The sequence below is a fragment of the Pan troglodytes genome, chromosome 11 (genome assembly GCF_028858775.2).
Source record: "Pan troglodytes isolate AG18354 chromosome 11, NHGRI_mPanTro3-v2.0_pri, whole genome shotgun sequence".
In the NCBI taxonomy this organism is placed as follows: domain Eukaryota; kingdom Metazoa; phylum Chordata; class Mammalia; order Primates; family Hominidae; genus Pan; species Pan troglodytes.
The window spans coordinates 49,072,416-49,098,586 of record NC_072409.2 but is presented as its reverse complement, the minus strand read 5'-3'; the positions used below and the strand labels follow the sequence as shown (position 1 = coordinate 49,098,586).

Below are 26,171 nucleotides of genomic sequence, written 5' to 3'. Positions count from 1 at the left end.
GGAAACGGACAGAAAAGAGCGAGCCCAGCTGTCCCGCCTGGACCATGCAGGGGCGGGAGGCTGCACAGCCTCCGCTAAGGAATGTCTTCCCCAAATCAAGGATAGAAGCTTCTCATTTATTTGGGTACTTTCCAAATGTATACAATTCAAAGTAGAAAAATAAAAACAAGGTAAATCTTATAAAACACAAATGTTTACACCAAAATGGTCAAATCCTATCATGCTGGAAGATGAGACTGTCCACACACGCGCACAAACATCCAGAGTTTATTGCTCTTCACCATGGAAAAAAAGTCTCTTCCCGATGGGTATTTACAAAGCGGGGAGATGGAGTGTGAAATTAACCAGTGTTGAAATCGTACCACCCATTCACATCTTCAGGACAGTGGCAGGAACAGCGCCGTATGCTTGAGGGTGCTGTGGTCACAGCTCGCGGCCCTGGCCACCGAGGCCCAGTTCCCTTCCAGTAGTGGGCAGCTCAGTGAGGCTGGATAGAAAGTCTGGGCAGGCAGTGGGTATGCAATTGAAGCAAGAAGAGAAAGAAGATGTTCAGAGAACCAAAGGCGCCCTTGTGAAGGTTCCATCTGTCTCACAGGAGGTTCTGACCGACAGCTGTGGGCTCCAGATTGTACCGCACTCCCATCTCAGCTCTGGGCCAGCCTGGCTCCACTCAGCTCATCCAGGCTACCTTCCCTTGCTCAAAACCCACCTCGTGGATGTGGGAAGGTCCTCTTCTTCGAGAGAGTAAAAGTTAAAAAAAAAGAAAAGTAAAACGAAGTACAGAAAGAAAATCTCTCCAAAAACAATGCTTCCCTCAAGGAATAAAGTTAAAAAAAAAAAAAAAAAGAAAAAAGGTGAGTGGGCTCCGGGGAGTGTTTATGTCTACATTTCTAAAAGCAGAAAGAATGCATTTAGCAAAAGGAAGTTTATCCCTGAGAATCTTAAGCAACGTAAGCCATATTTTATGCCAAATATATAACAAAATCTGGAAGATATACATCTTCTTCTAAATATTAAAACATCTGCTTCTGTAATTAAAAAAAAATGACCCATGACATAAACACGATCAAAGCAAAATCCTAAAAAAATAATTAAGTGGAAGAAAAGGTTCGTGCCAATCTGGACAACAGGCGATAAGTTACCAATCTGATAAACTAAAATGTCATTTCCAATCTGGAATTCAATAATCTTTTAGTGGCTGCTACGGGGAGGGGAAGCTGAAGGGATGCTCTTCTCAGCCAACAGAGGTCCAGCCACCTTTCCCCCACTACAGAAAGGGCTGAGGAACTCCGCGCCACCCGTGGGCCTTCTTCAAGTACTCCGACTGACTTCGGAACACAAGACTGGGATGCAATGCTTGTCATTTTTCCAAAAGGACAAAGAGAAACCAAGTCACAGGCTCAACCCAAGAGAAAATAGACAAGAGGACTGAGGTTGTCTGCACGATGCGGGCTAACCTACGCAGCACTGCACGAGACTCGGATACTGAACAGGAGAAACACAAAACTCTCCACGCCTGGACACGTCGCAGCCGAGGCACCAGCGGGGATGCACAGTCGGCCTCAGTCTCCATCTGCGTCTGAGTCAGCGAACTTCAGCTCACACTTGACGTCAAAGGGCTTGTCCCTGGCAGAAAGGTCGTCGATCCTCTGTGAGTCCTCCCTATCCGTGGGGACTTTGCTGGTGATGGTGTCTTGCTCGGTCTCATAGCCGGTGTCCAGGGCTGGCTTGGGGTGCTCCCCATTCTGCTGGGAGAAGCTCCCTGGCTCTACTAACGTCTCCTTCAGGCTCTGCTCACGGTCACAGAAATCTGACTTGGGCTTCTTCTTCCCAATTAGTAGGGCCGAGCGGAATTTCAAGCACTGTCTGGGCAGGTATCCCTTATAGCAGTTGTAGAAAAAGAGGCAGAGGAAGAGAACAAAGAAGAAGAGGAAGAGGGACATGAGGAGGCGGTTGTCGCTGGACTTAAGATACATGGTTTTCTCCGAGTGGAGCTGGGGGACCGTGTTGATGACGATCTTTGGTTCGCAGGATGTGCCAGTGGGCGCAGGCTTGGGAGGAAGGGTGATGGCCCCGGAGGAGGTGGCCTGCACGGCTGGGGTTGGGGGAGAAGACCCTTGGGTGGATGCCACCAACACTTTGGTGGCAATCCTACTACCTTCTGTCTGAACAACTGACAAGGTGGGGGCCACTACGGGCTTTGGAACCACCTTCACTTCCAGGACGTGCTTGGCGACCACTTGGAAGACCGTTTTGTTCTTAACCCTCTCCTCTGACAGGCACTGGTACACCCCACTGTCTCCTTCTGACAAGTTGAAGATGAGCAAGTTTTTTCTGCCCATAAGACCGTACTTGGGGCTCTCGGCCTTCAACACGCCATTCTGGAACTTCCAAAAGACCCGGGCCAGGTTGGATTTTTGGGAGCATTTCAGTTCCGCTGTGCCACCGTGCTTGAAAAAATGCTGCCGGTAACTTCCTTTACTTTTATCTGGAACATCAAAATAAACGTGCACAGCGTCAACAATCCCCATTTGCTATTTAACAACTTCTTTAAAATACCCACAAGATGACGCAAGAGTTTCACCCACTGTAGCAACATGGAATCTTCCAGAACAACTAAGGATATAAAGACATGCGTGACCAAAAAGCAAAGATGAGCCCTGGATGACAGCCCATGGGGACAAAGAAATTGGAGGCAGCTCTGAGCAGCAGAAATCCCATTTCTCACCCGTGTCCCAGAAGAAAACGCGTCAGGCTGGGGAAGCTGAGCAGAGGCCAGTTCTGTGCCTAGTGTCAGCTCTTTGAATCAGACACGAGACGCTTCTGCTAATGGCTGCAAGGAAGACTGGCCTTTCAGTGCATCTCAGCACTCTCCTCCTGCCTAAACTTTTCTTTTTTTTCTTTTTTTTGAAACAGGGTCTGGCTCTGTTGCCCAGGCTGGAGTGCAGTGGTGCAATCACAGCTCACTGCAGCTTCAACCCCCCCAGCTCAAGGGATCTTCCCACCTCAGTCTCCAGAGTAGCTGGGACTACAGGTGTCCACCTCCAGGCCTGGCTAATTTTTGTATTTTTTGTAGAGACAGGGTCTCACCACATTGCCCAGGGTAGTCTCGAACTCCTGAGCTCAAGTGATCCTCTTGCCTCAGACTCCCAAAATGCTGGGATTACAGGCGTGAGCCACTGTGCCCGGCCAGCTTTTGTTTTCTTTTTAGAGTCTGGGTCTCACTTTGTCACCCGAGGCTGGAGTGCAGTGGCATGATAAGCTCACTGAGCCTTGAACCCCTGGGCACAAGCAATCCTCCTGCCTCAGCCTCCCTAGTAGCTGGGACTACAGGCGTGTACCACCATGCCCAGCTGCCTAAACCTTTCTTAGTCTGATGACAGCTGTCTTGTCAGGGTCAGGAAGACACAGAACTGAGGGTCAAGTCTGCCTTTAGCACCCTGGAAGGTGGCTGCTGGGGAAGGGGCATCTGGCCTGATGCCACCCCTCCCTCTGGGTGTGGTGCTATTTCAGACATCCACAGGCGGGTGAATCCCAGGTGGGAGCCCCAGGGGAAACACCACCCCAGCCCTTCCACTGCCTGAGGATTAATCACTCATGGGCTCCTTTCTCCCCATTTATAACAGGCTTAGGTTTTGTTTAATGAGCCCCAAGCTAAGCAGAAAGAAAACAGGATGGTTTTGGAAGGAGACTGCTTCCCAGTAAACAGATACACTCTAAGTGGCTTCAAGTACTCTTTCGGCAAGAAAAAAAGACAGAGAAGACCACGAGTCTGCTACAGAACACTTGACCTCTGTTCCGAGTGGAGAAAGAAAAACAAAACACACACAAATGCCACAGAACTGAAGCACCGTGAAATGGCTACAAGACCTCGCCACTCCCAAAGGAAATGGGACGTCGAGGAGTCACTCACCCGGGCACACAGAAGCATCGCCGCTCATCTCCTGAATCAAACCCCTGCAAAACAACCGGCACGTGTTATTCACCCACACACATGGGGGACATCCCCAGGCAGCGCATCCCGCCCCATACCTGCTGGGGCTCTCGGTCTGGTGCAGAGCCACGCAGGTCGCTGTGGGCGGGTTCCAGGCGCAGTAGGGGTCCCGCGCCAGCACACAGTCCTCGCAGGTGCCGTGCTTCCCACAGAAGGCCAGCGGGGCCTGGACCACGCCCGAGTTGGAGCCAGCATAGACAAACCTGTTGCCCTGCGTGTATGAGACAGAGAAGAACTAGCATCAGGCAAGCAGGCATCCAGGAGCATGGCCTCTGCTTCTGCACCAGTGTGTGGGAAGCAGCCAGAGTGTACCTTCAGGGGACACTGCAGTAAGGAGGAGAGGTACTCAGAACCAGAGGCAAACAAGGCAGGTCTGTGACCTTCCGGCAGAACCCACGTGCTATGTCAGGGCTCACTGGGCCTTAGGTCCAAATCCCTCTCTCCCCTGTCTGGGCACCCACTGCCTGGGTCCTGCCCTCCAGCAAAGCGCTTCTCTGCACGTGTTTCTCTTAGCCAGTGGGGAGGCTGTTCAGTCCCCACCTCCAGATCTCCTCCCTGCAGCGGAGGATGCATGAGCCTGGCACTCCCGGTCATCTTCCCGGCCTCACTATAGGTGAGAAGGGGCTGCAGCCAGAGGCTGAAGCACACCACCTCGAAGCCCAACCTCGTCCCCCGAGCCAGAATGTGAGCACCTGTGGGTGGGGAGCCTCTCATGAGGGTCTGGATCCAGCAGAGGCCTAACATAACAGGGATGCCAAACGGACGACATGCAAAGGATGAGCAGATCGTGATACAAAACGTAAAAAAGGAACAATGCCTTTTGCTTTTCACTTATCTATATGTAAAAGGGAAGAGCTCACAGACGGGAAGTCAACCTCCGAGCTCCAGAGCAGCCACACCCACAGCAGAGGGCAGGTGAGACTCTCCCACCTTCTGGGACACTTGGTTCCCAGTGACACCAGCTTCAGGTCCATCCCATCAGCCCACCTGGCACCAGCAGTGCCCAGCACACAGGCATCCAGGGCTGCTGACTGCTTTTGAACGGAACTCAGCTGGAAGGAGGGTGCCCCACACTGCACCCACCTGAAGCTCGGGGGCGTGCAACAGACCTGGAGGTGGCCCGTGGAGCGCGCTCTCTAGCCTCTGCCCAGGGCATCTGCCTCAACAGCCTGGGGACACCTTTTGGTTAACAATACAAGATTCCCAAATTTACACGCGACTTAGTGGTTTACAGTCAGATGAAACACGACCTTCATCCTCAGAGGATACGCTCGGAGTCAACTTCAGAGTGTGGTTGGAAGATCACAGGCCCTGATGCCAATACAGGAAGCCCCAGGCCACACATCCAGCTGTGCGGACACAGACCCACGAGAGAAAGGGAAAGCCCCCAAGGATGGAAACTGTGACAATACACAGCAGAGGGAACCTGACCCGCCGCTGGCCTCACAGCAGCAGCAGCAGCAGCAGAGACCTGGGCAGATGAGGCCATGTGTGAGCCACGTTTGTGGGAAGGATTGAGGATGACATCCCAGATCACAGTTCGGGCATCGCGCGGCTTGTGGAGGTGGCGGAAACATTCTCTGGCAGCAAAGCCAAGCTGGGTAACTCCCAAGGAACAGCTGGTCCTGTTGGGTCCCGAGGGGGGCACCTGCGAGGTGGTGTGAACACCATGCAGTGCAGAGCAGGGTGCCCTGGGTGGCCAAGTGGGGCCCGCCTGACTCCTCACCCCAAAGAGAGGCTTGAGGGTAGCTGTGGAGGGTGGGGTGGGCTCTGGGGGGCAAGGCCCATCCCAAGGGGATCCAGACCACCTCCTGCACCCTGCGGGAGACTCAGCCCCAGCTTCCGCTTCTCCCGGATGGGGCTGGGCTGCAGCCCAAATGAAACTAAGCTGTAAAAACTAAACGACGCCACACGGAGACCAAGGGATGACTGTGGAAGGGAAGAGGGACAGGGAAGGAGGAACTGGTTGTCAGGACAGCCAGCTGTAACTGCTGCAGATAGGACCCACTGGTCGATGTGGATGTCAGTGGGTGGGAGAACAGGGCATTTCTGTAGCCTCCAAGTCTGTCCCTGCAAATAAGCATGAATGACTGTGGGGGTTTCCCACATGACTCCCCTGGGAGGTGGGGCTCACACTCCCCCACCCCCAGTGTGGACTACATGCCCCGACACACTCGACATGGAAAAAGACGGCGGTGACTTGGACAGAATGACCAAGGTCATCGCGCTGGTGCGAGTCATACAGATGCCACATCCCCAGAAAGCGCCCTCTTTGGTGCTCCCCCTAAAACCACGACCCCAAGATAATCACAAGAATACACCAGACACACCACAAAACACCAGACTACTCCTCTCCAGGAGTGCTGAGGTCAGGGAGGCAGGAACAGAGCAGAAGCCGAGGAGATGCAGTGTCCAGTGCAACCTGAGGTACTGAGCCAGGAATGTGGTGGGCGGGAGGTAGGAGGGTCCAGGGTCTGGGGTTCAGGTAACGCACTGCACCATGACAGCACCTTGGCTCAGATAAATGCACACTGGCTATGTGAGACATTGGACATGTGGAGCTAGGTGGGGGCGCTCAAGATCCTTCTGTGCAATCATCAAAACTCTTCTGTAAATTTAAAATTATTTCAAGACAAAATTTTTAAAGGCAAAGAAAAAAAACCTGACCAGGCACCTGGCAGCATGAGTGAGGCCCGCTGAGAGCAAGCCTGTCCTGTGCACTCCTGCCCCTCGACGCCCCCTGTCTCTGCCTTCCCTGGGCCTGAGGATTGTCCCCTTGCAGGCAGCTCTCATGCTCCCATCTGTCTCTGCTGCTGTGTGTGCGCGTCGGACCCTGAGGGCAGGTTGGAGTGACGGTGGACGTGATCAGAGGCAACTGAGCTGTCTAAGTGCCTTCCTTGCCCTCTGCCACGCTAGCTGTAGCTCAGCATCCCAAGGAGTCCTGGTGAAAATACAGACACAGCCTACTCGGTGGGCTCAGAGAGGGCCGAGCAAACCGCATCTGCTGTGTGCGCCCAAGGAATGGAAAGCAAGGACTTGAGGTATCCGCACACCCATGTTCACAGCAGCACTGTTCACAGAAGCCAGAAGGTGGGAGCAACCGTGTCCATCAAGGGATGAACGCATACACAAAATGCGGGATTCACAAAATGCGGTATTCACATACGACAGAGGAGTATGTAGCCTTGGAAAACCCTGACCCCTGCTACAGCAGGGAGGAACCTTGAGGACATTATGTTAAGTGAAATAAGCCAGTTACAAAAGGATAAATACTGTGCAATTCCACTCATATGAGGTACCCAGACAGAAACAGAAAGCAGAATGGTGGCTGCCCAGGGCTGGAGGAGGGGAAAATGAAGAGTTTGTATTTCACAGGTAAAAAGCTTCTGTTTGGGAAGATGAAAAGCGCCCTGCAGACAGACAGTGGTAATGGCTGCAAAACAACGTGAATGTTCTTAATGCACTGACGTGCACAATGAAAAATGGTTAAGACGGCAAATTTCATCTGATGTGTATTTACCAAAATAAAAAGCAAAAACCCCATGCTTGTCATCAGGGGAGAGGAGGTGAGGGTGGAGGCACAGCGCACCTCCCCAGCTGTAGGACAGGGGGAGGGCGTGGTACTGGCCGTTTCTCCATTTGCTGATCACCGTGAGAGAGCCTGATGGGGTCAGGCGGCACAGTCTTTTTACCACTGAACAGCCACTTCCTGCTGCCATGGCCATGGAGCTGGGCCTTCCACCCCCACCTGGAGCCTACTGAGGCCCAAGGAGAAGGCACAGGACCCCACGGCAGGCAGGATGCATTTCCGCTTGTCCAGGCAACTAAGCCACGTCCCCACGAATGGAGGCTCCTACAGAGACAGGCGGGTCGGGTGGTCCAGTAGGACCAGCAAGCGCTTCCCCAAACCCACTGGCTCCTCCTCCTGGGCGCGAGGCTCCCTGTGTGGCCAGCTGCCCTGGTGTGGCCATGTGACCGAGTTCTGGGAGATGGCGGGTGAGCACTGACCCGTAACCCCCTCTATGCGGCCCTCCTCTTCCTACCCCCTTCTGCCTTTGAGGATCAGTGCCCATGTGCCCTGGAAGCCTCCGCCAGCCTGGGTCCCTAAGTGACCCTTGGAACAGAGTGTCATTCTCACGAATGTCCACACCAGGGGCCCAATCTTCATTCTAATGAGAAGTCCACATTTTAGAGATGTTGTAGGTGCCTGCCCAGTCTGGCTGAGGCCACTGAACAGCACGATGGCCCCAGAAGAGCTTCTGGGTCCCCTTCTTTCAACAACGAGGCTGGGGTGAGGCCCCACAGTGGCTAAAGCGTCGACCCTTCAAATCTCCAGGGCTCCCTTTGTGTCCTGGAGACCGAGAGGCTGGTGAACAGATGCCAGTACCCAGTGGCTTATAACTTGCTCAGGCTATTTCATTCTCTTTTCCTTTCAGATCTGAGGGAGAACTCTCCATTAGCAGAGGGGAGGTGACCACGTAAAAGGACCCAGGCTCCCAAGCTTTGTGGATACAGGGGAGGGAAGAGGACAGAAGACCTGGAGGGGTGTTTGCAAATATGCACCTGCCAAGGGTAGGTATCTTACCCGGCCAGACAGGGGCCCTCTTCCTCTGCCTGTTGCTCCCAGCTCAGGGAAGAGAGGACTGACTGGGCCTGGATCCCACAAGGTGGTTGGAGGTCCTGTTAGGAGCCAGGGCCAGGGAGGCAGCCCCCTAAAGGCCAGCGCCCTGCCAAGGGCTGCTTGGGAGTATTGCAGGCCAGACCAGAGAGTCTCAGCCACAGGTGGAGACAGCTTTACAGATGAGACGAACCACTTCTCTTGTGGATTTTCCACAGTGACGAGTCAGCTGTATCACTATCATATCCCACAGATGCAGTCTGCACACCCCCCAAGCTCAAGGCATAAAAAGGTGTCTTCATGGAGCAGTGCCCACCTCTCCACAGCCTGTAAACCTGCACCAACAACTCAATGACATTCCAGCAACTTCGAAGAGAAAGTCCCGTCTCCCCAGGTCTGCCTTCCTGCCTTCCTGCCTTCCCCAATTCAGATCCCACAGCTCACAGAATGGCTTTGTGTCAAACTCTGAAGGTTGGCTCACCCAGGGCAGACAGACAGAGGGGCCTGCCCAGGAGCCCGACTCCAGCTTGCCAACTCTCCTGTCACCTAGAATCAAAGCCACCGAGTGGAGAAGCCCCCGGTCCAGCTGCCTGCGTCACTTTACCTTCTTTGAAGACAGCAGCAGGGTCTGGACTGGCTCAAAGTCCTGGAAGAGCTGGGTCTCCTCGATGATGTGAACAGCGTGCTCGAGGCTGATGGCTTTGTGCAGAGCTCCCCGGTCTGCAGGGCCAAAGCTACAGGTCAGTGACACTAACCCAGACACAGAAACCAAGGACAGTGACCACAGCGGCAAACTTCACACTCTTCACTCTCAAGTCATTCCCTCCACAGATACTTAGAAAACAATGATGATTTCGCATTAGAAACAAAAAAAGGAAAAGGCTTTGGCAAAATAGACAACTGGAAACCCAAGTGTTATGGGTTATTCCAGTTTTTTTCCAAGGAAAATAAACTGTTCCATTGTTGACCCCAAGAATCCTCATCAACAGTCGACATTATACTTGAGGCTAAGTGCCACGTGAGGGGGCTCCCATGCTCCACCAGCCCTCGGGGTGTCACTGGTAAGTGCCCTAGGCAGGCGGTGAGGACAGGGGGCATGTGAGGTTGGCTGGGAGGCTCCAAGGGCAGGCCACAATGCACTGCCAGCCACTGTGGCTCCTGGCCCCTGTCCCTGTTCCAGAAGTGCTTATTTCAGAGTCCACATGCCAGGGCACATCTAAAACCTCGCTCCTCGGCCAGGAAGCAGGGACATGGTCCTCTGCCAGCAGTTAGGAAACGCCAGGCTGACGCCTCCTCCCAGGTGGCTCACACCTGCCCCCTGCATGGGCACTGCCCCAACTCCTCAGCGGCCAGTACTCCTCTGCACCAGCCCAGCCCAGCCACAGGCCAGGACTTGCATTTTTATTTTTAACAAGTACCACCAGTAGCCTGGTGGTCCCAGATCTGAAAGCCACCTGGTGTGGTGACTTCTCAGAAATCTTTTTACGTTCCCACAAACCTCCCAGGTCACCTCGAGGGAGGCAATGGAACTACTCACGAAAGAATAATTGGATTTCCCAGTTTTCCTACCAAAGGACATAGATGTGCTGTCACTGTCAAGCCTGCCAAGCCCTTGGAACCCACCTGTGCTGACAAACATGACATCATAGACAGTCCCATCCAGGGCCTGGGTCCGGTCCACCACGATCTGGGTGTAGTTCATATCTTTCTTGATTAACCTGGGCCTGTTGTCTATTGGGGTTACCGAGTCATCCATCAAAGGGTGGTCTTTAACGAACTGCAGCGTCTTGTCTGGCAAATTCAAGGAGCTGGTGTAGTTGGCGGCCCGTGCCTCGCTGTCGATGCACTGCAGGGAGAAAATCCCCGCTGTTAACGTGCTCGTGTCCCACCACACAACGGGTGCTTCCACACAAGCAGCCAACGCAGGGGGGGCTGCAAAACCTGGAAACCACACAATGCATGCCTTGAAATGAGGGTAGCAGTGAATAACTTTACTATGCGGAAAGGTGGCCTCTCCCCAGCCAGCAGAGGACACAGTTATAAAACACATCTGCAAGACAGAATTGCATTCACGATACATACTCAGGGAAGGAATTTGTATCTATTTGTAAGTGAAAAACACTTATTGAGCTTTTGAAATTGAAAAACAGAACACTGATTTGCAGCTTTCTCATGAAAAGAATGCTAAACATGGCTAAAACCAGGACAATTTTAAATAGCATAAGAGCCTGAGGGATTCTTTTTTCCTGTTCTAGCTCCCTGATGTGTGTAAACCAAAATCTGTGACCATGAGTGAACACATTTTACTAAGCTATGCATAGAAGGAGCCATGATGGTGTCAGGGACAGCTGCCCTTGGGAGGGAGCTGGTGCTGCAGTGAACTCTGAGGGCCAGGACACCCCATGTAGGTCACAGCCCCACAGAGGGCTGTGCACATGCCTGTCACACCCATTTCCCCATGTGAGGGAGGGAATCGGCCTGGAAATTCCCAATTTCTACACAAAGTTCACTATATTTAGGAGGAAAAAATGTGACTCCTGTTGACTAGTGGACAGTGCAGAGGCCTTTGCCAAGGAATCATGTGTTTCTCTGTAAGAAACTGAAAATGAAACAGACCTAATTGTTATGCAATGTTAATTGTGCAAAACAGCTGCCCCAGCCTTCTTGTTTGTGCAATAGTGTAGCAATGGCTGTTACGTAACATGCAAAAGGGAAGAAAGATGAGCTGTGCTCATTGGCCGTCCCTGTCCCAATGCAGAGAGCCTTGGCATGGCCAGGTACCCAGCCCACGAGCAGGCCCCAGTGCCTGTACTGGATTCCATGCCCTGGGCCTTGAAGGGAAAGCACAGCCCGCCCCCAGTGCCCCAGCTCACCGCTCCAGGCCGCGGCTTGGGTACCGGGCCATTATAGCGCACCCACTTGGTGTGGGACTGCTCCACTGTGGTGCTCTGCATGTACTTCCCGTGGGAGAAGACCTCCTCGGCTGTGGACAGGTTGTAGGCGCACACTGCCGACAGCCCCACGTTGTTCCTGGGGAGGGGAAAGAGGTGACGGGACCACCTGGCGGCATCGAGGGAGCAAGGAGGGGGACTCCACCCAGGGCACTTACAGCTGTGGGGTGAAGAGTGCATAGAACACAGGCACCTTCAGGCCCGGGGACCTGAGCACGAAGACATCCCGCAGCACATTGAAGACCAAGCCGCTGTCTGGCCGGGAGCAGATGAGTCGGGCTTTCAGGAAGGAGGTCCATTTCTTCTGCAAGGTCCTCAGGCCGCCCTGGTCCCCCTAAAACCCCAACAACAAGACGTGGTGGGCCGAGAGTGGATCCCCTGTGAGCAGGCACTAAGGTCAGAGGTGCACCCCTCCATGGCCCAGCACAGCGCGGCTGTGCCTGACTGAAACAAAGCTCGGGCAACAGGAGACAGAGGCAGCAATTATGTGAGTGGCCCGCAGCACCACGTCCAGGTTCCAGCTTGGATCCCAGAACGCTCCTGGGTTAACACACAAAACAAAACGGACAAAAGCCCTCTCACTGAAAGCTCATTTGATTGTCCATGCCTGCCTGTGCCCAGCATTCAGTCCTGCAACCGCAGAGGTGCTGCCATGCTCACACACTTCCAACTGCCAAGGCCCCTGGCATTGTGTGACTTTCCTGACATAGGGCCCATCAATGAACATGCTCTGGGTGGGGCAAGTGGCGGCAGCCTCCTTCCAGGGGACAGCCACTGGCCCTGCAGCCTGTCTTGGGCAAATGTGTGAACCTTCCTCCCTTTAAAGGAAAAGATACTTCACTTCCTTTCTACCCAAAGTATCTGCTAAAGTGCTTTGAACCTACTAAGTTCTTTATAAATGCTTTTTAGGGATCCGATGACCAAGACACAATTATAAACTACACATGACTGTGTGTGGTCTGGAGAGAAATACTGAAACCACAAAACCTGAGTGCAGAAGAATATGAAATAGAAGCAGACTTACTTATTTTGGACACAGGGAAAATGTTCCCCCTTCATCTCTGCTGTGTGATTACAGGAGCCCAAATTCTCTTTTTGATAAAAGGACTTCATTTTCCTTCTTGATGTTTTAGCAAAGAATAATTTCTAGCACATTTTTTGTCAGGGGTCTCATTTGGCTTTCAGGTCACGGGCAGCAGGTGAAGGGTTCATGTGTGCCTGGGTGGTAGGCAGGAGCTGTGGGGCCTAAGCTCAAACCACCCCAGTCCAGGAGTTCAAACAAGTAAGGGGGAAAAAAAGGGATCAGAGGGGACGACAGCAGTGTGCCTAAGACTTGCAGAAACTTGTAGGGGGTGGAGGTGGCTGCTCTGTGCATCGCTGAATCTGCTCACTGATCCTGCTGCAAACCCTCAGTGCTGGGTAATAAGTCAAGGTCAAGGCAAGTCTGATCCTTGGCTTCCCGATGGCAGGGGAGGGCTCGAGTCCCCTGGCCAGTGCTGCTCTGACAGCATTCTGAGCACTGTGCACGCCTGCCAGGAGCCCTGGCCCTGCAGCACCCTCCCCATCTCAAGGGGCACTGGCTTGCCCCCCACACTGATACTGTTGATAGGATGGTTTCCTGGTCTGCAAGACAGGAGCATGGCAGCCACGGCTGAGGGGTAGCTGGAGGATCTGGTCAGTGAGCCCTGGCTACAGAAGGCCTGGGCAGGGAGCAAAGCACCAGGTGGATACTCAGGTGTGCACATCACCCAACCTTCTTCCTTATGCAAGGGGCTGTTAAGGGAACAGTGTCAAAGGCACCCACTTTTGTGCGCCATAGGCATGAAAGGAACCCTGCTTCTCTGATGTCCTGATGGTCATGACTACATGAGAAAGGGCCATGCAGGAACTGTCTACCAATTTCCAAGAGAGACAAATGGCTACCTGCTCCGAGATGAGCGCCTGGCCAGGGACATGGCGGCTGTGTCTCATGTGGTTTCCCCCAGCTCCCCTGAGGCCTGACAATCCACCTCCTGGAAACTGCCACTGAGCAACCTTGAGATTTCCTGTAATCAAGCCCATAGGCCGTTCTCTTGTGCTAAGCACTGTGCCTACAGTGTGTCATTTTAAAGGCACCACCCCCCACCTTTTAATGTACTTAAAGATTTGTGTTTTGACAAACTTCTGTATTGGTTCTCTCTTCTTAATCTTAAGCTGTCGGTTAATGTTTCACTCTTAGGTAGATTAAGAGCCAAATGGTGAAATTCCAACAGACTCTGGTGAATACATTCCACAAAGCCTTGCTTTTTATAAGCTAGAGGTTTGAAGAGGGTGCATTAAAAGAAAGAACCTCCTGAGAACAGGAGGCTAATGGGTCACACATGGGGGCCAGCACTCCCTCAGTCCCCACAACCCCCAGAAATAAGATCCATTGAGAGCTGCAACTGAGGCCCAAGGGAATAAAGTGCTAGGGAAAGTGACATTTGAGGCGAAGGTCAGGAGCCACCCATCATCCAGGCACACTATTGCCATGGCAGGGGCCAAGTGAAGCCACAGTGCCTGGCACTCACCTTGCATACTCTTGCTATCCGTGGGATCAGCACCCTGAACACAAACTCATACTCCACAGACACCTCCGTGAAGAAGAAGTAGACCCTGTCATCCTCGCCGTCGGGGCTGTCTGGGCTTTTTCGGATCACATCAGCAAACACGAAACTAGGCTCTGCAGAGAGAGGACAGTGATTATCCCAGAACACAGAGCTGGGGGACTGCCTGCACCCATGAGGTCACGAGGCCGGCCAACACTACCTTGGGGGCCTGAGGGCTTCCCTGCAAGGATGTCTGGAGTGTGCACATGCCACAATCCAAACAGAAACTCCAGGATCTGGGGATGATGACAGCCCTGAGCCCAGATGGTGCCCTACCCCCACCTCCTCGGCCTCAGAGAGGTGCCCCCGACGGTGGTTCTGCAGCGCATCCCACCCAGGTTCACCCCAAGAACTGAGGCTGAGCCTCCTGACTAGAAGGCAGGGAGCCAGATGGTACCAGCATCAGAGACCTACGTAAGGCATGCATTTGCTGGTTTAAACAACACATGCTTCACAAAAACAAACTCTAACCACCAGATCCTGCCCCACCCTGAGGAATGGCCGACTGTCCCTGAATCTTGGGTCTTGGGATCTGCCCTAAGGTCAAGAGGTTCAAAACCCAAGGCTCTACTGGCTGGCACCCACAAGAAAAGCCCCCATGAACAGCCACCAGCTTCTTCCTGAACATTGAAGACGGACATCGGACATGTGCTGCTGGCAGCAACAAGGCACCCAGAGCCCATCTGACCGGGCGCTAGAGGCTGGGCCCGGAGGCAGGCCCCACACCAGTGTTGGTGCCACACTTTAATATCATTCTGGAAATTATAACATGTCCCCATCTGATTAGTCTTAGTTTACCATCTACTATCAGATTCTCAATTTTATGAGAGTCTCCCAAATCCATTTTTGGGGGGTTAGTGGGGAGCTGTCTTAAGACAGTACTCTGTTACCAGTGAAAACACCCAACAAGGTGCCCTGGGACTCTGGCCATTGCTGGACAGTTTGGGAAGTATCCCCCACAAACAGGGGCTAACACAAGCTCGGGGGCCCCCAGGGCTCAGAGACAGAAAAGGAGAGATCAACGGGTGTGCACTCGTGAGGAGACACGCACCTCCCACTAAGGTGCACTGCTCTTCCTTACCGTTCAGCCAAGGGATTGCGTATTCTGTCCTCAGAGGACTGTGGGAAGAATTTCGGGAGATGATGGGTTCACTTCCCAAAAAATTATACGACGTCCCCGAATAAAGTTCTCCATCTGCAGGGGCCCAGAAGAAAAGAGGAAAAGGGAACCAACCTCTCAGGCTATGGCACCAACACTGGGACAAACATTCAACACGGTGTTTTCCTTTATAACCCAATTAAGTCCCTGCCTGGGGAAAGGGAAAGACAGTCTCCTCAACTTTTGGGGTGTCCTGTGTCTTCTAGTTCTTTCTTTTTCGAGATGAGGTTTTTTTGTTTTGTTTTGTTTTGAGACAGAGTCTCACTCTGTCACCCAGGCTGGAGTGCAGTGGTGCGATCTTGGCTCACTGCCACCTCCACCTCCCAGTTCAAGCAATTCTCCTGCCTCAGCCTCCCAAGCAGCTTGGACTACAGGTGCGCGCCACCATGTCTGGCTAATTTTTACATTTTTTGGTAGAGATGGGGTTTAATCCTGTTGACCAGCTGGTCTCGAACTCCTGACCTCAAGTGATCGAGGCATGAGCCACTGAGCCTGGCTTGAGATGAGTTCTTGCTGTTTCCCAGACTGGTCTCAAACTCCTGTCCTCCCGCCTGAGCCTCCCGAGTAGCTAGGACCACAGGTGTGCTCTCGCTTTGATGGGGATAATTTCATGCTCCACGTTCAGCTGCATTTTTAGAGTCATGGGGCAATAAGTAAACATGAGCAAGGAATTCCCACATCCAGGAAAATGCTGGCAGATGCAACAGTGGGTACACACCAGGCTATGACCACTTGCTCAGGGGTGAGAGACCACTGCAGACAGCATGTGGCTCAGTCAAAACCTTACTCTCAAACAGCAGCATCTGCTCAGCACGCGGGGATTATCCAAATGACATGAGCCAGCAATGGATACAAGGTGACGTTTACCATGGCGGCTATTACCCTTGCAAACAATGAATTCAAAAGTTAAAGGGTCTATGCAGTCACATGTGCCTTTTGTAAGGATAGCTCCTATTTAAACAAAGCCAAGGAAGACAGCACTTCAGAGAAGATCCAAATATCCTGTTTGGTAATTAACATGCCACTGTAATCTTCATGGTGAAGGAATTGGAGGGGCAGGACTCACCAACCATGACGGATGTGTAGCTGTGTGCTGGGTCAAAGGGACATCTTCCTTTGCCATCTTCATTTTTCCCCAGAAACTTAAAGGATGTTAAGTTCTACAATTGAATAAAAAGAGAGCACATCATCAGATGGCTGAATTTCTATAGTAACAATGTGTCTCTGTACCACTTCATTTTACAAATTTGCTCTTCTCGGAAGACCAACAGGGCCGAGCAGATAGGTGTGGAGCTACGGGAGTCCCACCCACCAGGGCCAGGGCTTGTGTTGCTCAGCTCAGGTCTAGACATCAGCACCCTGGTGCCCTTGCTCCGTTGCCCTGGCCAAGCTTCTCAAGATCTCAGACCCTCAATTTACTCATCTGCAAAATGGAAATGGCCACGCTGATGGCTCTAGGGCTGGAAAGCCACCAGGATAAACCCAACACAGGACGTGCTCAGTATGTGATCGGAAGCCCATGAGCAGAATTTTAACATCAATAAAGACGGCATTCTAAGCAGCTAGGTGACCCAATAAATAGGAAGCAGAAAAACATAAACAGGCAGAATCCCTATGTCGCTCCACCCACCAAAACACATTCCAGATGGATCAACCATCTGAATACTAAAAACAGAACTGCACTGTACTAAAACAGAGCAGGGGCTGGCGTTTCCATCTGGGGGTCATCTCTTTACCTGGCCAGAGTGCCCACAGCCACATGAGGAAAAAAAGGCACAGATCCAACCACAGAGAGAACTGGAAAGTTCCACACGGGGAAATAATACGGCAAGGTTAAATATGTGACAAACTGGGGGAAATGCCTACAGAATGGCAGATGAGGTGTCTCCATCCCTGAACATGTGAGAAGTGTGGACAAACGAGTGAGAAAGGGCATCCAGGAGAAAAACAGGCAAAACCCAGCAAGTGACAGGAGGTTTCGGGGCTGTTGGGGAAATCTGAAAGGGGACTGGAGACTGGATGATGCTGGGGAATGATTGAACGTTTTCTTCGATATAATGATAAAACTGAAGTTACATAGGAAAATGTTACTATTCTTAGGAGATGCCTGTGAAGGCATTTGGGAGTCACGGGTCATAGTTCAGCAAGCACACATATGTACACAGACACACATGTGGACACATAGACATGCACAGGCACACAGACACGTGCACACACACACTCCCAATTGTGCAATCTAGGTTGCCAGGATATACAAGTGATACATCTTTTCTGCAGCTGCGAAAACTTTTATTAAAAATATTAGGAAAAATTGACGGGGCGTGGTGGCTCATGCCTGTAATACCAGCACTTTGGGAGGCCAAGGCGGGTGGATCACCTCAGGTCAGGAGTTCAAGACCAGCCTGACCAACATGGAGAAACCCCATCTCTACTAAAAATACAAAATTAGCCAGACGTGGTGGCACATGCCTGTAATCCAGCTACTCGGGAGGCTGAGGCAGGAGAGTCGCTTGAACCCAGGAGATGGAGGTTGCAGTGAGCCGAGATCACATCATTGTACTCCAGCCTGGGCAACAAGAGTGAAACTCCGTCTCAAAAAAAAAAAAAAAAAAATTAGGAAAAATTATAGGTCTAAATTTAAACCAAATACAGTATCCTCTAACCTCAACAGCTAACCTATCTACAGAATGTAAGTTTAAATGACAGAACTTTAAGCTTCTGATTGAGTTTAGCCAGAAAAATCCTTTGTTGTGCAAAATGTTTCTGGTCCAACCGTACTTTCTGCACAAAAGTAAATACAAACGACTGTCTTTGAGGACTGAGGGTCTTACCATCCCCAAAGCACCCCCACCCCCTATCAGGTTTCGTTGCCAGCATCTGTGGTACAGGCAGCTGGGTAGACCCCTACTATGAATCTCACCCCAGACGTCTGTGTGCAAATACCAGGCTTCCTCATCAAGTCTCTAATGAGGCCATACGTTGTCTTGTCATTTATCTCTGACTCAAGATTGGAAAATATTTTAATTCCAATTAATTTAGGGTTCTAGCAAATGACGCTTTTCACTGTGGCATATTTTACATTTATCAGGACTCATTAAAATCCAGGGACACACAGTAGAAAATGTGCTTCATTTTCCATGTTCACATGGACTTATTTAAAATGCTACTTCTCCCTCTCTGATGATCATCACATTGCTCATCAGATTATCTGGATAGAAAGGACCGTCACACAGGGGGAGGTGCCGGATACCAGGCTGGGCAGTCAAGGATGTGAGCCGGTGAGGGACAGAGGCCGGACTTGCTTCTCAAGGTGCTCAGCACACTTGACCTGCTGCCCCTGAGTGGGCGGACCCAGGAGTGGTTCAGTGAGCAAGTTGCACACCACAGCCGACCAGAAGGGTGGGTCCCACAGCCAGAGCACAGATGCACCAACCAAGAACACACAAGCCAGGAGCAAGTCCTGACTTTTCCACCTGACCCAGATGCCCAGAGCTGCCAGGCTGTCTGTCCTTTCCAGCACGTCCCCTCACCCCATAGCATGTTCAGGCTACCTGTCCTTCCCAGCACGCCCCCAATGCCATGTTCAGGCTGTCTGTACTTTCCAGCACGCCCCTCCATGGCATGCTCTGCACTAGCACCAAGGGCTCCCAGCACCTTGAGCTGCACCCCAGGCCTCACCCTTGGCCATGGACACTGAAACTTAGAGGAGCCAAGTGGGCTGTGTGCCCCTGACAGCAGCTGTGCAAGACTTTCAGAGGGGCCACAAGCTGCCCCCGTTTTCTGCAGCTGGCTCTGAGAAAATCCTATTTTTTTTAGGGTGGAGACAGCTTTACGTCTGCTTTGAGCCCCCTTCTACTTTAACTGCTGACCAGACTGGCGTGAGCACAGGGAGGTGCCCATCAGCCTTACCAGGTGGTCACAGGCCGGCTGGAATGCGTTGGTCCCACACACGTAAAGGGAAGTGGCGCTGAGTGGCTGCAGCACCCGGATGTAGTTGAGGCACTCTGTCTGCAGGGAAGAGAAATGCACCATTAGCAACCGTCCAGCCCAGATGCCCTCCACTATTCAAACTGCTCACGCCGTTCATCTCAGGGGCACAGACCCACATTCACCAACACCAGCTCACACGTGGCCCCAGGCCAACGAGGCATGTGTGCATTCTCAGCCTTGTCTTGTCATCTAGACCCTCTGCAACTCCTCTTCACACACTGGCCTGTTCTCGTACAGTGGGAGGTTCACTGAGACCCCAACCCCACCCCTAGGCAAACCTAAAGCTGAAACTGGCCTGAGTAATTGTGTCTCTGCAGTGTCCACATGCTGTTCAGGTGCCAAACAGGATTTTGTTTCAGTCCCTAATTGATACTCAGCAAAGATGTGGTGACTAAAAAAAAACTCAATGAATGCTTACCTCAAATCTTACTGGGACACCCACTGTTGAAAGCAATATATTTTACTCTTGCTAAGTACGTGGACCACTTGTTCTGTTGCCAGGCCTGGAGAAGTGTCCACCCTACAGAATTTCCTCTCTGTTTCTGGAGACCCCACCCTGCCTCCAACTTGCACAGAACTAGGAACAGCGACACTAGGTCTACCCAACCCAGGGTCCCAGTCCAGCCCCCATGGGAGAGGCTGCACTAGGAGAGCCTGGAGCCCGGCTTGGCATCAGAAAGGCCCAAGCAGGAAAACAAAGATACCATTTCAGAACCCACTATTTTAGGCTAAAAGTACTTGCGTTACATGTGCTATAGTCTGAAATTATCCCAGATTAGGAGAGTTCTCTTTTTTAGACTGGTTGGAAGTAATTCACTGTTCACCCCAACCCACCTGCACACCCCCGGAAACCAGAGCTACACTGCACCGCCTGCTTTTCCTCTCATTTCCTAATCTAACTTTGGATTTAGAGACAAAGACTTCAGTGCAAGTGTTTAGCATTTTGCTAAGAAAGTTTAGCATAGACTTCTTTGGGTTTTCTTTCTTTTTTTGCCGTTAACTCAGCTTGTCTTGACCACCATTGAGGAAGAATGCCCAGTGCCAGGTAGGGACATGATGGCTCAGAGGGTGGTGACGGTAACCTAGAGCTGCAGATGGGAATGAGTATTCGGCCCAGGGCTCCCTGAATGAGTACCACACTGAGGGGCCTGAGGGACCAAAGGGACGGACGTGTGCCAAGAATCCAAAAGTCCCAGTGATAGAGAAAGGAGCCAGAGAAAGTCTAGGCAGACAGGGGCAGGTCCCTGGCAAAACCCCACATGTGAGCCAAAAAGCCTAAAACCCAAAGCCCAGAGTGAGAACTTCTATCCCTGTTTGCCCACCGTCTCCCGATTGGTTCTTTCTGAACATCTTTTTACAATCAGATGTTGCCTTTTCCGAAACTACCCACAGCCCACCCTGCCCTCATCCTGTGCCTATAAGAGCCCAGACTCAGTTGATAGAGAAGAGAAGGTGCTGGACTAGAGAGAAGTGACTTGACTTCAGAGGGATGGCTGGATTTTGGAGAAATGGCTTAACTTTGGAGAAGAGCCGGCCAGAGCTGGCCAGACTTCAGGGAAGATTATTTGCTCGTCCTGTTCCCTCTCAAGCTCCCATCTCCGCTGAGAGCCACTTCCAACACTAAACAAAATTCTCTGACTCCACCATCCTTTAAGTGTCCATGCAACCTCATTCTTCTTGGATGCCGGACAAGAGCTCAGGACCCTGAGTGTGTGTACCCAAAAAAGGCTGTCATACTGGCCCTTTGCCCTCACTGGCAGAGGACAGCTGTCCCACACAATGAGAAAAGGGGCCCAACTGAGCTTATAACACACCGCTGTCCATGGGGAGCAGAGATAAGAGAGCACTGTAACACACCCTCTGGGGCTGCGGGGGTCACAGGCACCCCAACCTGGGTGCCACCCGCAGGGTCCACACAAAGCCTGCTCCTGCTGGCACCCAAAACAGCTGGCCAGATCCCACACTCGCTCACTCATGTGCTCCCTCCTGCAAGAGGTTGAGCACAGCAGGCCGAATAAATGGGGCATCTCTGTCGCAAGTCCAACAAAGGGGTTGAGAAAAACTGCATGACTAGCAACTCCTCCAAGCCTAAGGCCTCTGGGTGCAAGGAAGCAGAACAAACCCTGAATTTCTGCACCATTCACCAGTGGGCTTCAGAAGTCGTGTTCTGTAGTCAAAGTTTCAGGCCATCTGAATACATTCAATTCATATAAACTTTAAAAAAGTATTTCTCAAAGGCCAACTATGTTTGGCACCTGCTTTGAGAAACCCAATCCTGATACTCAGGAATAGAGGGATGAGCTCCGAGACGCATCACAACAAAACCAAGCCCAGCAGAATGAACAGAGCCTGGAGAAAAGGCTGGCCTGCACTGCAGGAATGCTGGCATTCAGTAGATTAAAACAACCAAGAAATACTTGAAATCGGATTCTTTGTAGCTTGCAAAAGAAATTTACCTGTTTTGATTTCCCCTTTTCTGCACATTTTGCTTTTTTGTCTTCTGAGACCTTCCAATACACCTGTTGGGATAGAGTCCATATCAGTGCATATTCTTTTAAAGAGATACTAGTATAAAAATGCACAATTTTAAAAGCACATGATAGAGTTTAGAGCCTAGAGGTTTCTCCTAAGATGATCAATTCTCAGACTCCAAGGGAGGTTCAGAGAGCAGGGGAGCAGCCTGGGGCCTTCATGAACATCCTCACTGTGATCCTTATCCTGAAACCAGTGGAGTCTGGAAGACCAGCTCCAAAAGTTCCATCACTCACCATAAAACAGCAGCAAAAATCAAACTCGTGAAAGTGGAGAAAATTAAATTATTTTTCAAAAACCTAAACCATAAGTATTTTCAAACATCAAAGTGGGCTTTTTTCCATCCATTCAAAGTGACTCTACAGGCCGGGCACAGTGGCTCACACCTGTGATCCCAGCACTTTGGGAGGCTGAGGCAGGCGGATCACCTGAGGTCAGGAGTTCCAGACCAGCCTGGCCAACATGGTGAAACTCCGTCTTTACTAAAAATACAAGAATTATCTGGGAGTGGTGGCGGGCGCCTGTAATCCCAGCTACTCGAGAGGCTGAGGCAGGAGAATCTCTTGAACCCGGGAGGTGAAGGTTGCAGTAAGCCGAGATCGCACCACTGCACTCCAGCCTCGTGTGCCTGGGCAACAGAGTAAGACTCCATCTCAAAAAAAAAAAAAAAAAAAAAAGTGACTCTACAGTCCAGTTTAAAAAAAAAAGCCTCAATATTCACTGTATCAGTAGAAAGGGAGATTTACGATTCCTTAAACTTGCATGTTGGCAGCAGGAGGAAGTGATGAACCAACACCACCAGCTCAGCTCAGGCACCATCTTAGTAAGATCCACGTTCCTACCACCTCTTCTTTCAAACCAGGGACAATTCGTGATCAGAAACTGCCAGGGGGTGGGGCCTTAGCCCCTTGCCCTCCAAAGCCCCCACAGGATAGAAAGCAACATAAGACAAAAGGGAAGGTTTCTATATCTATCCCTGCCTCACCTTCCCCAAAATGCCCCCTCTCTCTGTGATGTTCCATAACTGATGCAAAAGAAACCAGTAACAATGTATTTTTCTCCACCAAAAGGCTTGTAGCAGGTGTCAGGACTCAGAGGTTAAGAAGCACACAGGGCTTCTAGGAGAGAGAGTATGAGGAGAGGAACCCCACTTTAGGTTTCTAACTAACTCAGTGAGTTCCTGAACAGCATCCAGGCTGCAGACACAGTACTAAGGGAGTGTCATTTCATAGAAATGGAAGTCCTGATAGGGGCACACAAAAGCGGAACAGAGTCCCATTTAAAATAGCAACTTCCTTCAGCGTTTGAAGTACAGATGATTTTGTCAACGCGCATGAAATGCATAAGGACAAGGGAACGTACACTTCAACAGACTCTTGATCACATTTGCAGGGATTTTCACTGATGCTTGGCGGGGGTCTCTTTATTTTTTTCTTTTAAGTATAAGAGGTCCCCAAGCCTCTCCCCAACCCCCACGGACCACCATGGTGTCATTAACAGAGCAATGTCTGGCTCTCACTGAACACCTGTGGGGCCAGCACAAACACACTGTCCACAATTCCCCCAAGACCGAGTGTGAGCCTGTGTGGTCAGGAAGGCGCTCAGAGGAAGAGAATTTAACAGACACGTGAAGAGTAAGAGCTGAGCGAGGTGACACCACCACATCCTTCTGCTCAGAGTGCCTCACAGTGCTGAATACTTTGTTTTTGTTTTTTTGAGACAGGGTCTCGCTCTGTTGCCCAGGCTGGACTGCAGTGGCATGATCTCAGCTCACTGCAGCCTCGACCTCCTGGGCTCAAGTGATCCTCCCACTTCAGACTCCCAAGCACCTCAGACTCCCAAGACCTGAGCCACCACACCTGGCTATTTTTTGCAGTTTTTGTAGAGACAGAGTTTCGCCATGTTGCCCAGGCTGGTCTCGAACTCTTGAGCTCAAGTAATCCGCCTACCTCGACCTCCCACAGTGTTAGGATAACATGCGTGAGCCACAGCACCCAGCCAAATACTTGTTTTCAGAGCATAATGCTCAGAGCTCATTTATGTGTCAAACAGAAATTGAGAAATAAGCTAGACCCTGGAGATGAAAACAAAAAGAGATCTGGGCAGAAAATGTCCAGCGTGAACCTGGAACAGATTCCAGAGAGCAAGAAAACTACCCCACACCGCAAGGTCTCAGGAGCCAACCCAAACAGGCTGCTGTTGACCATGGATGCGACAATTTGAGCATGCGGTAGGGGTTTCACTGTGATGGGTCAAAGAAGAGCAAATATCTTTAAATCTATGACTTCACTGTGACACTAAAAATCAATCAAAAAACTCACTCTTGCCCTTCAGAGGGGAAACTGACTCATTAACTCATTATTCTGAAAACTGGTAAATAAAGGCAAAGATTCCAAGCATCAATTCTGCATTTCCCAAAGGAAATGGGACCTCTATGGACCAAAATAGCTGGTGATGGGTACTTCCCCTTTTATATGATTTCCAGCTAACAAGTAGAGAAGGAGAGGTAGAATCAGAACATTGCGTTTTGCAATCTTTGATGAGAAGAACATCTAGACTTCGCTGGTGAAAGGCCACCGAGACTCAGGAGGAGGAACACCTGCCTCCATGGAGAAGCCCGCCTCACGGCCCTGAGAGGGGTGAGCCTGGACCTGACACCCAGCTGGGGATGTGAAGACAGAGGTGCATGCTAAAGACACCATGAGTGGGGCTGGGTGTGGTGGCACATACTTACAGTCCCAGCTACTCAGGAGGCTAAGGCAAGAGGATCACTTGAGCCCAGGAGTTTGAGGCTGCAGTGAGCTACAATCAAATTTTAAATTCGGTTTGATTTTTTAAAATGTTTAAAGACACCGAGGAATCAGGAGCAATGTGAAGGGTGGGACATGGGATGGGCTGTGCAGAGTAGCTTTCTCAGGAAGGAAACCGAGGCTGGCTCCTAGAAGCGGAGACTGAATGGACAGGGTGACCAGCTGCAATGGATTGGGACAGCGTGGTTGCAACCTGATTCAAACTAAACGTTTGAACCAACTAAACAAGCATCATCCACGAGAGTCGGTGAAATATGAACACTGGCTGAATGTATGATGACATAAATTTTGGAGAAGCTATTTTTGGTTATTTGCACGACAAGGGGCCCTTTCCAGTAAGAGATACCCAGATGAAGAATGTGGTGTCGGGATCTGCCTCAATGCCCCAGGAGGTGGAGGGCACTGTAGGCAAGACTGAACACCCGGCCTTGCATAAGCTGCAGTGGGCACAGGGCTCATGGCATAGCTGTCTCTGCTCATAGGTATGTTTGATATTGTTTCATAATAAAAAGTTCAAAAACAAAAAAAGCAAAGAGGGTGGTCCCCGGGTGAACTGCTGGTGGACACCCAAAGATGGGGCTGCATGGTCATAGCTACAGAATGGAGGCTCCAGGTAAGTCAGCCCCCATCCCCACAGTGGGGCCAGGAGAGGCTGCCCACTCAAGCTGGGCTATGTGGACATGCAGGGGAGCCCAGGACGTACCTCATGCTGCTTCTCGGAGATGTTGAGTGCGTTCACAGCGAAGACCGCCTCCCGGGCACCTATGTACAAGGTGTCCTTGTCCTCGCTCAGCAGCAAGGCTGAGTAGTTGTAGATGTCTGGCTCATGAAACTGCACCAGGCGCACCTCTGTGGGATGCAAGGGCAGGGTCAGAGTGGGAGGAAGAAAAGAGCGATGGAAGCATTTTTAAACCTGAGCACATCCTAGGTCCCTGTCTCAGTGACAATGAGCACGTCTGGGTGCAGTCATGTCTCAAGGGCCATGTGTTGCTGCAACAGGCACTGCTACAGTGGAGGTGGCCTCAGTCAACGCCAGACCCACAGTGTAGCCATCAGGTGTGCTCACGGGAACCACTCATAGCCCTAGAGCTCGAGCCCGGAGCCAGTCTGCTCACTTTGAAGCTGTGAGTCGGACATCCCTTCCTGCTCCCTCAGATCCCAGAATCCCAAACCCTGCTCTGCCAGATGCTTCCTGTGATGGCTCCCACCCTCTGCCCACCCAACTCTGGTCTACATGCCTTGTCATCCACAGATTAGGTGTACAGGAATACAATGATTTAGGATTTTCTTATTCAGGAAAAGAATGTTTTACTTCAAAATCTTCACAAAATTTCTTTTGGAGAATATATCCATCAACGCACGCAATTCTCAGTGATCGCCACCACAAACTTATAGACAGAGAAACAACTGATGTCTCTTTGCTTATTAGGTTACTGTATCGATAGCTACTTAGGAAAATGAAGATTTGAGCAATAGCTGCTTAAGAATAA

General features: G+C 51.2%; 1 protein-coding gene across 29 annotated transcripts in view; it reads right to left on the bottom strand.

Moving 5' to 3' along the window:
• Nucleotides 1-26,171, bottom strand: part of SEMA4D (semaphorin 4D) — a 136,293-nt gene that overhangs the window by 16,011 nt on the left and 94,111 nt on the right. For 21 of the 29 annotated variants that reach the window (XM_063787699.1, XM_016961111.4, XM_024345731.3 and 18 more), the window contains 13 exons: nucleotides 25,385-25,530; nucleotides 21,796-21,858; nucleotides 19,259-19,357; nucleotides 16,416-16,509; nucleotides 15,272-15,385; nucleotides 14,113-14,264; nucleotides 11,722-11,897; nucleotides 11,486-11,642; nucleotides 10,236-10,458; nucleotides 9,217-9,332; nucleotides 4,033-4,205; nucleotides 3,914-3,957; nucleotides 96-2,488 (listed from right to left, as the gene is read on the bottom strand). In XM_063787699.1, coding sequence (XP_063643769.1) covers nucleotides 1,563-2,488; nucleotides 3,914-3,957; nucleotides 4,033-4,205; nucleotides 9,217-9,332; nucleotides 10,236-10,458; nucleotides 11,486-11,642; nucleotides 11,722-11,897; nucleotides 14,113-14,264; nucleotides 15,272-15,385; nucleotides 16,416-16,509; nucleotides 19,259-19,357; nucleotides 21,796-21,858; nucleotides 25,385-25,530 — 2,483 coding nt within the window. In that variant the 3' untranslated portion in view covers nucleotides 96-1,562. Of the gene's footprint in view, nucleotides 1-95; nucleotides 2,489-3,913; nucleotides 3,958-4,032; nucleotides 4,206-9,216; nucleotides 9,333-10,235; nucleotides 10,459-11,485; nucleotides 11,643-11,721; nucleotides 11,898-14,112; nucleotides 14,265-15,271; nucleotides 15,386-16,415; nucleotides 16,510-19,258; nucleotides 19,358-21,795; nucleotides 21,859-25,384; nucleotides 25,531-26,171 lie in introns of those variants that run through there. The other 8 variants (XR_010148661.1, XR_010148663.1, XR_010148660.1 and 5 more) reach the window with 1 other exon arrangement.